The 10512-nt window shown below is 30.7% G+C and overlaps 1 protein-coding gene across 3 annotated transcripts; it reads left to right on the plus strand.

Annotated features, from left to right (window-relative positions):
- Positions 1-213: 213 nt before the first annotated feature.
- Positions 214-9882, plus strand: LOC130630649 (myb-like protein X). Of its 3 annotated transcripts, XM_057444221.1 has the most exons (20): positions 216-323; positions 1869-1922; positions 2160-2288; positions 3490-3516; positions 4215-4244; positions 4682-4711; positions 4910-4939; positions 5094-5123; positions 5312-5341; positions 5526-5555; positions 5741-5770; positions 5958-5987; positions 6175-6204; positions 7244-7273; positions 7462-7491; positions 7605-7658; positions 8081-8128; positions 8934-8960; positions 9142-9443; positions 9704-9882. In XM_057444221.1, the coding sequence occupies exons 2-19, from the start codon at positions 1895-1897 to the stop codon at positions 9375-9377; spliced, it is 879 nt and encodes a 292-aa protein (XP_057300204.1). In that variant the 5' UTR covers positions 216-323; positions 1869-1894; the 3' UTR covers positions 9378-9443; positions 9704-9882. The 3 variants fall into 3 exon arrangements, with proteins under 3 accessions (XP_057300205.1, XP_057300206.1, XP_057300204.1); XM_057444222.1 differs by lacking the exon at positions 5741-5770 and having other exon boundaries at positions 214-323; XM_057444223.1 differs by lacking the exons at positions 5526-5555; positions 5741-5770; positions 5958-5987 and having other exon boundaries at positions 214-323.
- Positions 9883-10512: the final 630 nt, after the last annotated feature.

The following is a 10512-nucleotide window of genomic DNA, read 5'->3' on the forward strand; positions in this document are numbered from 1 at the left end:
GAATCAATGATCACGAAAATATTTTGTTTTTGAATTAGTTAATTTCTTAATACAAAATTTCCCTCTGTTTCAGAAGAAGATCAAAATAATATATATGTGACGCTAATGAAAAGTAAAATATTTATAATAAATAGACACATTTGAATCCATAAGTGTATCGCCCACGTTAATAATGCATGCTGAAGCTCTCATACTATCTGTGTGTGCGTTATTTATTAATTATTAATTGATGACAGATCATAATATAATGTAAATGAGGTATTTAAGTAAAAGTGAAATGATATTGAAATACATATATAATTTTTTTTTCTGCAGTTACATCGGTAAGTTGTTTTTAATAAATATTTTGAATCATATTTACAACTGTAAGCTAAAAATTAACTGATAAATTAAGGTTATTTCTTTCGATTGATTGCTTAACTCCAAATTTTATGATAGGCTGAAAGTTACGTTTAGATTAGCTTAAGAGAGCCTTTTTTTCAGAAAAGTGAGAGAAGGCATGTCTCATTATGGTGACACTGGCTTGTCCAGTATTAAGGGTTATACTACGAAAAATTTAAAACAACTTGTATTTATAAGTACAAAGATACATAGGTAAATATAATTTGATAGTCTACAACGATAAGATTTAGGTAACGTCCCGTATATAGATAAAAGTAGGCGCCCAAAATGCATTTGAATAATTGGCAACGGACAATTTCCACCTAGGAGGCATAAAGTGCCCGAGGCATTTTCAAAGTCTTTTGTCACTAATTAATTCACGACATACTCACAACACATCTTTGTGCGACATCGCTTGAAACCAATCTGAACAAAAGTTACATCCTTAACAACTATCTGAGAGGACTTTTTGAACTGGTTGTTAGAGCTTATTTTGGCTTTTTATAAGGAGAAGGTAAGCATAAAGTAATCGACTAGGATAAGCGGTAACAATATATTGCTGACAAATCTTAGGTTCAGAATTGTTGAGTCTTACTGTTATGTATGCTGTCAATTTACCAGGGTTGATCAGTTTACGACGAAGTAGGGACCATCAATGACAACCACAAAATATTATTCCAACGCCAATAAGGAAAAAGAATATATTTCTCCATTGCCCAAACAATAGCAAATATTTTCAGCATATTGCCTTTCAACATAACAATTTGATCCCTGGCATATGAATGTTTTTTTCCTTTAAATTTCTCCTCTAAACGACCATCATAAATGTTAATTGCATTTCAAAGAAGATTCAAATAGTATTTTGTGTGCTTTTGATAAACTAGTTATCGTACATCCTCCATGCAATAAGTTGCAAATTATACAGATTGCGCTCGCTATTGTGCGGAATTTAAACACAATTTCATTACAAAACGTGTAATCATTGAAGGTTTTGCACGTTGAATATTTGTTGAATGTTGCATCTTTGCTGGACAAAAATTACGTTCAAAGCGTTTACGTTTAACTTTCATGGGACCATTGTAAAGTAAATTTTTTAGTTATTCAAGTATGGTAATTACAGATGGGTTTTGTCTTGAACGGAAATGATTGAATCAATCGACATGAAACTAGAAAAGTAGGAAGAAATCCTACTTTTGTAGTTTTGTTTAATTAAAAATCCGACTAATACATTCAAACATTCAATTCAAAAGGCAACTAACAAGGATGTATTGCTTGTATACTATATCAGATATTGCAGCGTCATTGTTGCTGAATGTACGATTTATCCACTTTGATAAAATAAATTTGACTTGACGGTGTCGTTTGACTTATTGCTTTGCTTAAATTCAAGGAATCATACAGCAATGTACAGCTACAATCTCCAAATATAAAATTTTCTTTAAATAGAGTGCCATTAAGCTATAAAATAGCGTTCTTCATTTGTTTAGAGAACCACTAAAAGAGATAATATAAAATGGCTGAAAAGGAAGCAGACAAAAAAGGTATATGTATTTTAAAAAATTGCTATGTTTGAAATGTTTGTAAAAATAAAGTTATCCTATTTTTGCTTCCCTATATAACAGTTGTAACAAACAGCGTGATTGCTATAATGCTTTACACTAACCAGTTTTTTGTGTTTATGGCTTACAATGTGTTCACACTTTAGCTACAAAACTCCAAAACAAACAAATATCGGAAAATAATTCTTTAAAAAAATTACCTGTTTTTACATTATATAGTGCAAACAGAAGAAGTACCAACGACACAGGTTTTGCAAGAAAACGAAGATGACAGTATGAAAACGCAATTAAATGAAGCAGTGTCGCTGGATTTGAAAAAACTTAAAGCAACAGTTGATAAAACATCAGGTGTGTTCGTCATTGCTATTTAATGCACAATCCTATAGTATATAGAATCTTTTTATCATGCCTAGCATGATGACACACAAAGGCAGGCATGTTGAGATTACGGCATTTAAATAACAAGGTTTTTTAACACTTTTCTTTAATAAGTACGTAAACTATTGGAAATAGAGGTTGAGTTTTTTCTATAAAATAAAACATTGGGAAAGCAGTAGGAATTGCTTCTGTAGATTAAGAATGAAACATTTTTTATTTAACCAATATACATGTTTGTTTTTGCATTATTTATTACTCTTAACTCTACAAACGTCGACACCATCAGCTGAAATCTGGACGTGCGACGTTCAAAACGAATCTAATGTATAACTATGGGCTAACCTAATATTATCAAATTTGCTCTAGAAGTGAAAGATGAGAATATGGAAGACCAAAGTATTTAATAGATATACTTTTATGTAGAAGAAGAATACGCAATTATTCTTCAATCCAACTTTGATTGCATATTTGCAACGCTTGATTTACTATTTTTATTTCCATCCTATTCGTAGATTATAAAAATTCTAATAAAAATTAATAACCTGGGAGCTATTTTGTGTGTTTCCTACTGAAATCAATCTAATAATGAGAAACAAAATCAGTAAGCCTCGGCGTGCCTTTTTTTTCGTTTAGAAACGCATAACTAATATTTGCAAGGTTTAGGTTTATAAAATATATTTTTATGTACACTTTCGTTAAAAAAATATATTTGACTAACTGTTCAGAATTGCGTTGATCTCAATTCGTCATATATAAATACTTATCGTACACAAGGAGCAGAATTATTTCTACTAATAATTACTTAAGGTCGGATTGCTTATCGGAGTCAAAAGTATTCCTATTATAATTTGTGACAAAAGTTTGTTTGGGATTGTACAAAAGTCATTTATAAAAAAGTATCGGCCACCACGCTGACACCGTTGATCCATTATCAATTATTACAATTGGCATGTACAAAGTAAACTCAGAAAAGATTGTTTTTACTTTTGCTGATCTACAATCCCTTGGTAATACCTATTATGTATGAAAACTGATCGGATTATTTTTTTCACAAATTTCTGTTACAAAAAAAGGTTGTGTTTGTAACTTTACAAGGTGACGGCCTAAGCCATGATCGTGTATAAAAATTTATAAAATATTGTCAAGTTATGTATTCTTTTCTTCCCTTTAGATTCAAAAATAAATGAAGAGCAAGAAGGTATGGAAAATACGTTGTACAAGTTTTGTTTTAGAAGCGCGTGAAACTAAAGAAAAAAACTGAATAAAATATAAAATAAAAATACACAAATATAAAAATATAAAAAACAACCCAAACACTGCGGAAATATAAGAATAATAAATAAAAAACTGTGTAATTAATAATACTAGTCGCACAATTTGACCTATAATATTTTCTTTCCGAAGCAAGTGATCAGAAAGAAGAAATAGGTAGGTATTAAAACTGCCTTCCATTATTTAGTCATTACCAAGTGCATTGTTTAACAATTCTTTTAAACTGCTCTACGCAAGTGCGAAATTATTTAACTTAACCCAACTCAATTTCTTGGTCATTTTTCGATAACAAAATGTTTGTTCCGGTTTGGTCAATGCTGTTTTTTTTTGCTGGCTCCGCTCCCATTATGCAATACTTGTTTGTACAAGTGTTTTACTTGGGCCCAAACCGTGTCGTAAAAAGTCATAATGCATCTCCTGTTTAATGAATAAAAGGGTTTTTTTAACAATGTAGTAAAGATGTTGCCACCAGGCACAGTAAATAGCTTTGCAGGTATTTTCTTTTCCTACACTAAATCGACTAGTTACATTGTTCTGAAGTTCTTGCTCATGTGTTAAGTAGGGGTTCAAAATAAGACTTTAGAATGATGTGTTTAAGCTTTCAACATGTATTTTCTTGTTTAGATGTAGAAGAGACAAAAGATGAAGAGAAAGGTCTGTAATTAAAATTAATTGCGTCATTTTATTGGTGTCTTCAAAAAGTTTTTAACAAACCTTCCCGATAGTTGTCACCCTTCTGTTGGAAAGCATGGTGTATTATGTTATAAATTTTTGATGACTGTATCTGCAGCGTAGAATAAAGTCTATCGCTACAGTCAAAGAAGCCTATTGAACCACTGCCTGACAAAGTTAACCCTAACCCTTTTGGATTATGTTATTTTATGTGACCTTGAAACAATTTCAGTGGGTAAGGATAGAGGTAGATCTACAGGTGAACAAAAATCTTAGAGATAACATCACTTAAGTTCTATCGCTTATTGAAAGGAGTAAGAAATAGTAATTAGTCGCACGAAATCTAACACAATTTCCGTTCCGTTGGAAAGAAGAAGATTTATCAACAGGTATATTTGCATCTTATTATTCTATTTTAGAAACCAAAGATGAAAAAGAAGAAAACAAAGGTATCAAGTCATTAGAAATAAAATTATATTTGGTAAAAAACGTTCCTTTTTGATTTTCTTGAATAAAAGTTACAAAGGAGGTAGCACCAGGATTATAAAATTAAAGAGTAATATCTTGTTTTTATTGTTCTATTAATACAATGCCATGTGCATTGTATTTTCTAATTGGATACTATTTGACCATGTTTTTTATTCTAGAAGGGGAAGGCAAAAGTAAAGAAGTGTCAGGTATACTAAGACTATATTTTTATAAATGCACATTAACACAAATATTGTCCAATAAATATTGCATATCTCCCTGTGTGGGAAGTATCTCGTGGTACATCGTTTTTATATAATTTCTGAGTTGTTCATAACATTTGTCTATAATATTTTACTTTAGAAGTAGAAGACAAAAAGGAAGAAGGCGCAGGTATACAAAATTCAATTTTTATACGCGCTGATGAATAAATGCATTGTCAATTAAATATTGCGGAGCGCTTTAAATAAAAAATGTTTAATTGCAACGGAATTTAGGTTTAGTTTTTTTAATAAAATCTTTTTCTGAGTTGAATGTTGTCAGGAAGTTTCATAACATTTGTCTATATTATTTATCTTTAGAAGCAGAAGACAAAGAAGAAGAAGGAACAGGTATAAAACTGTACATATTTATACACATTGATCAATAAAAACATAATCCAATAAATATTGTAAGTTACTGTGAATAGAAAGTGTTTTATTACAACTGATTTATGTATTTTATCTTTTTAAATCTTTTTTGAGCTGAGTGTTGTTGGCACGTTTCATAACATTAGTCTATGTTATTTTACTTTAGAAGCAGAAGACAAAGAGAAAGAAGGCGCAGGTATACGAAATTCCTTTTTTTTATGCGCTGATGAACAAACATTGTCTAATAGATATTGCAGATCGATTTGAATAAAAAAAGTGTTTAGTTGAAACGAAAATCCTTGTTACTTTTTGATAAGATCTATTTTTTAGTTGAGTGTTGTCATGAATTTTCATAAAAATTAACATGTTATCTATCTTTAGAAGCAGAAGATAAAAAGAAAGAAGGCTCAGGTATACAAGTCTACATATTTATACACTCTGATCAAAAAAGCATTGTCAATTAAGTATTGCAGATCGCTTTAAATAAAAAGTGTTTAATTGAAACGGAATTAGGTTTATTCTTTTTTAACAAAATCTCTTTCTGAGTTGAGTGTTGTCAGGAAGTTTCATAACATTTGTCTATATTATTTATATTTAGAAGCAGAAGACAAAGAAGAAGAAGGAACAGGTATAAAACTGTACATCATATTTACATACATTGATCAATAAAAACATAATCCAATAAATATTGTAAGTTACTGTGAATAGAAAGTGTTTTATTACAACTAATTTATGTATTTTATCTTTTTAAATCTTTTTTGAGCTGAGTGTTGTTGGGACGTTTCATAACATTTGTCTATGTTATCTATCTTTAGAAGCAGAAGACAAAGAGAAAGAAGGAGCAGGTAAAAAACTGTACATATTTATACACACTGATCAATAAAAACGTAACCCAATAAATATTGTAGGTTACTTCATATAGAAAGTGTTTTGTTCGACGGATATCTATATTTTATTTTTTTACTACAATCTATTTTTGAGTTAAGTGTTATCGGCAAGTTTTAAAATATTTCACAATGTTATTTTACTTAATTAGATTTTTATACGCGCTGATGAACAAAAGCATGGTCAATTAAATAAGGCAGGTCGCTTCCAATAAAAAGTGTTTGATTTCAACGAAAATCATTTTTTAATTTTTTAATAACATCTGTTTCTGAGTTAAGTGTTGTGAGAAGGTCTTATAGCATTTGAGAATGTTATTTTCGTAGTAACCGAGGCAAGTTACGCATGCGCCTGATAGTGCATGCTTGAATAGAACTTTCCTATCCATTTTTACTCACAAGTCAATTTTATTCGTACGGGACTAGACAACCCGCCCCCCCCTTCCCTGTAAGTTGAGGAAATTACTCAGAAAGTAATATTAAGATTGGCTGAGTGACAGCATCTTTTACTTATCTATACGGTTTCTTCCGAAAAATTAAGAACAAGTCAATACCCTTTGGAATAACCGGAAGTTTTTATCCTGGCATCGGTATAAGACTCAAATGTATAATCTCAGCAAGGTAACAAGTCTTATTAAGAAGTATAGACGTAAAGTCCGTAAGAAATTGTTGTTGTTGTAACCTGAGTTGTGCTGTAGTTATATAATATTGAGCATGTTAGGAATTGTAAATACGTAGAAATACTAAGTTTTATTTCTCGAATGCGTCTTAAGTCTTGAAGAGTTTACGTAGACAATAAGGCTCTTATTTTCGGTTAAACAAAGTGAATAAGAAAATAATGTTATTTATCTCAACGCGTATCATCGCAAACATGATCGATAAATATTGTAAATCGCTTTGATTATTTATTTTTTAATTGCAACGAAAATTTAATTTTTATTGTTTTACAAAAACTATTTTTGGGCTGAGTGTTGCAATTAAGTTTCATAACATTTATCTTTAGAAGCAGAATACAAAAACAAAGAAGGCACAGGTATACAAAATTACATTTTCATACACGCTTATTCTCATAACATGGTCAATTAAATATTGTAGATCGTTTTGAATAAAAACGGTTTTATTACAAAGCAAACCTGTATATTATATTTTAATAAAATCTGTTTTTGAACTAAGTGTTGTGAGGAATTCCAATAACATTTGACTGTGTTTTTTTATCTTTAGGAGCAGAAGTCAAAACGGAAGAAGGCGCAGGTATATAAATCTACACTTTCGTTCACGTTTATCAATAACAATGTTATCCAATGAAAATGGAAATTGAAAAAAAATCCAATGAAATTGCAGCGAAAATATTTATTTTTTAATAGAATCTAATTTTGAACTGGGTGCTGTCAGAAGAAGAAAGAAGAAGGAAGGCACAGGTATACAAAAACTATATTTTTTGTTAACGCTTATAAACAAAAACATTTTTAAATATAGTTGAACAAAGCTTTAAAGTAAAAAGCACTTCGCTTTCATGCAACGATATTAAGTTGATCCACTTAATATTACTTAAAGAAGTTTGACTGTATTTGACCAAAAACCTTATAACCAGTCATAAGTAGTGATATTAAATTCATCTCTACGCGGGAATTTTAAGCACGAGTTGTTGTTTTTTAAAATATATTTGATGCCGAAAAGTAACATTCCTAATTTTTATGGTAAAATATAAGACTTGCAACCAAAGTACAAAAATCTTGTATCATCGTAAAACAGATGACACAGAGTTTTCGACTGACCAAAATTCAAATCAAATATATTTCAGGTAAAAATATGTTAAATTTATGTTGACATGTTCTTTTAGAGTCACTGCAGTATCGCCTAAAAGTTTGTCAAGGCAATAAGGATGGAAGTAAGTTAAAAACATAATAATTAATCGTTTGACATCGAGAGACTCGACAAACATTTATACAGTACGTATTTTTTAGAAGCGTTTTCTCTTTTTGTCCCCTTCCGTTTATTCTGGACATAATATATTAAACAATGCACCTTACTCATGAAGACGACAGTTAAACGGAATTAAGAACATAAAATTTTTCACGTCTTATGTTGCGAAAAAGCGAAAATTGACCAACAATTCGATTACCTTAGATATTAAAAAAAGAACAAGTAATTTTCCCGAGAACTAATTTTCGCGAATTTCGCAAAATAGAATTTGACAGTACTTTTTTCGCGATCAGTACCATTTTAAATTAATACTTTAATAAAGCCTTTTTTGTAGAAAACAATCTGTATAATTTACGTATTTATAACATAAGTGAAAATCAAAGGAAAATTGGTATCAATGAATTTTTAGAAAATGAGAAAAAAAATATCCCAATTCCGCGAATTTTGTAAATAATGAGTTTTTCCAAGTAATTTTCGCAGAAACTTATTTTCGCAAGATTATTAAATCTTTTTTCACATGTACCTGGTAATGTACCTGCCAAACTGAATTGTACCACACACATGGTAAATATGTTAAACCACCCTTCCACTCAAAACATATTAAGGTCATTATCTGATGCAACATTGAGCAGACCAGCCATTATTGTAACTTTAACAGTATTTAGTAATACGTTGTATGTGGTTTAAACGTTTTTTGAGTATAAACAACATAACATTAATATTAGTTTTACTCTTCAAATATAAAATAGTTCTATTATTCTACTCTGTAGGACATGGTACCAGAGGCCCTACGTTAGGTAAGCATTAACATTTATTTACTTTCCTGTGAACTCTACAACTTTCCTCTCCATTACACTGCAATTATAGATTGTGCGAGCAAATCCTCATTTCTTAATTCAAGAAGTTGATTCAGCTATCTATTGCTAGATAATCTTACAAAAGACATAGTAAATTGTAATAAAACAAAAATTCTTTTAGAATCAGGTGAGATGTGTATGTATGCAGCGACACAAAAGAAAATACGTTTGCTGGCGAAACAAGCATGCTTCATCTTATCGCCAACTTGCAGTTCTCACACTGTTTCAACTACTAACGAACGAAATACTACATTTGATTCCAAGAAGGAAGAAGAAAGTCAAGTAGAGAGTAACTTAAAAAAATCAACCATATCCAGTGATAAACCTTACCACTTTTCTCTTCTTTTTTTCATTTAGGAAGTGACAGGACACAAAGGCAGAGAAGACGTGTTTCGAAAAAGATTTACGTGTGTTACGATCGAGGTAAGGCTGATTATCCTGTAAAGCTGTAATGCGACTAATGGCTGCTACTAGAACTAAGATTTATTAAAAAACTTCATTTAAAATGATTTCTTCTAACTATTTAAACTCCAGCAGCACATTGGAAAGGTTGAAACTCTTTCCGGATTGCCACAGTTGATCTGCCCTTCCTCCTACTGGCACATGAACTATGAAATCGTACAGGGGTCTATGTCCGATACTTTTACAATTAATGTTGATTTAAAAAAACTAAATGTTTTTAGATGCTTGTTTATATGCACACAACAAAGCGAGAGATTGCCATAAACTTTCAATGTTAACGTGGGATACTAAACTTGCCGAAGATGCAAAAAACTGGGCTATACATCTGGTTGAAAATAACCTTTTCTGCCACCAAGGGGGTGTCGGAGAAAACCTGTATGAAATGCCATATTCTGAAAAATGTCATCGTGTGTACCACGCAGTGTACGATCAGTAAGTCAATAGAAATATTAATGCTATATACCTTTTATTTTCAATTCTATCTTATGCTGTACTTTCTTTTCAAGAGAAAGTTAACTTCAAAATTATTTTTTGATATTTCAAAACACAAAATCAACGAATTCAAAATTTCAAATTAAAAAAATAATATTAAAAGCTTTATTTTTGAAAGTTTCAATCAAAATATCGACCCCTCTAAAAGTTGCATCAAGCGCGCTTTATGACGTCAAAGTAATCAGAAAGAAACTGCAACGTTCAGTTTGAATGAACACAAGTTTCAGACTTTTTCTCCAATCTATATTCGATGTTTGTTTTGGGTGCAAATTTTTACTTCTCTGTCTTTATACTAAGTTAAAAAGATATTGTAGCTATAAAGTCAGTTAGTTCATTTTTGACGTGTTGTGTATGTGAACATTTTTCTCTCTTTCCAGCATTTTCTTTTACCGTTTGATTGACATTTTTTATTCTGACCCAATCATCTACCATTCTTTTCTTTTCCTATGTACCCAAGATAGTATTGAACAACCAGCTTTCAAACATTTCTTAGTTCGTACGCTAAGTATGAATTCTGAATGTGAGCTTCATGGCGCAC

This window comes from Hydractinia symbiolongicarpus, chromosome 2, assembly GCF_029227915.1.
Source record: "Hydractinia symbiolongicarpus strain clone_291-10 chromosome 2, HSymV2.1, whole genome shotgun sequence".
In the NCBI taxonomy this organism is placed as follows: Eukaryota; Metazoa; Cnidaria; class Hydrozoa; order Anthoathecata; family Hydractiniidae; genus Hydractinia; species Hydractinia symbiolongicarpus.

Excerpts from the sequence above, each read along its gene's own strand:
- LOC130630649 (XM_057444221.1), top strand. The coding sequence starts at position 1,895 with ATGGCTGAAAAGGAAGCAGACAAAAAAG. Across the intron at positions 4,940-5,093 it reads CAAAAGTAAAGAAGTGTCAG|AAGTAGAAGACAAAAAGGAA; the intron begins GTATACTAAGAC and ends ATTTTACTTTAG. Across the intron at positions 7,659-8,080 it reads AAAGAAGAAGGAAGGCACAG|AGTCACTGCAGTATCGCCTA; the intron begins GTATACAAAAAC and ends ATGTTCTTTTAG.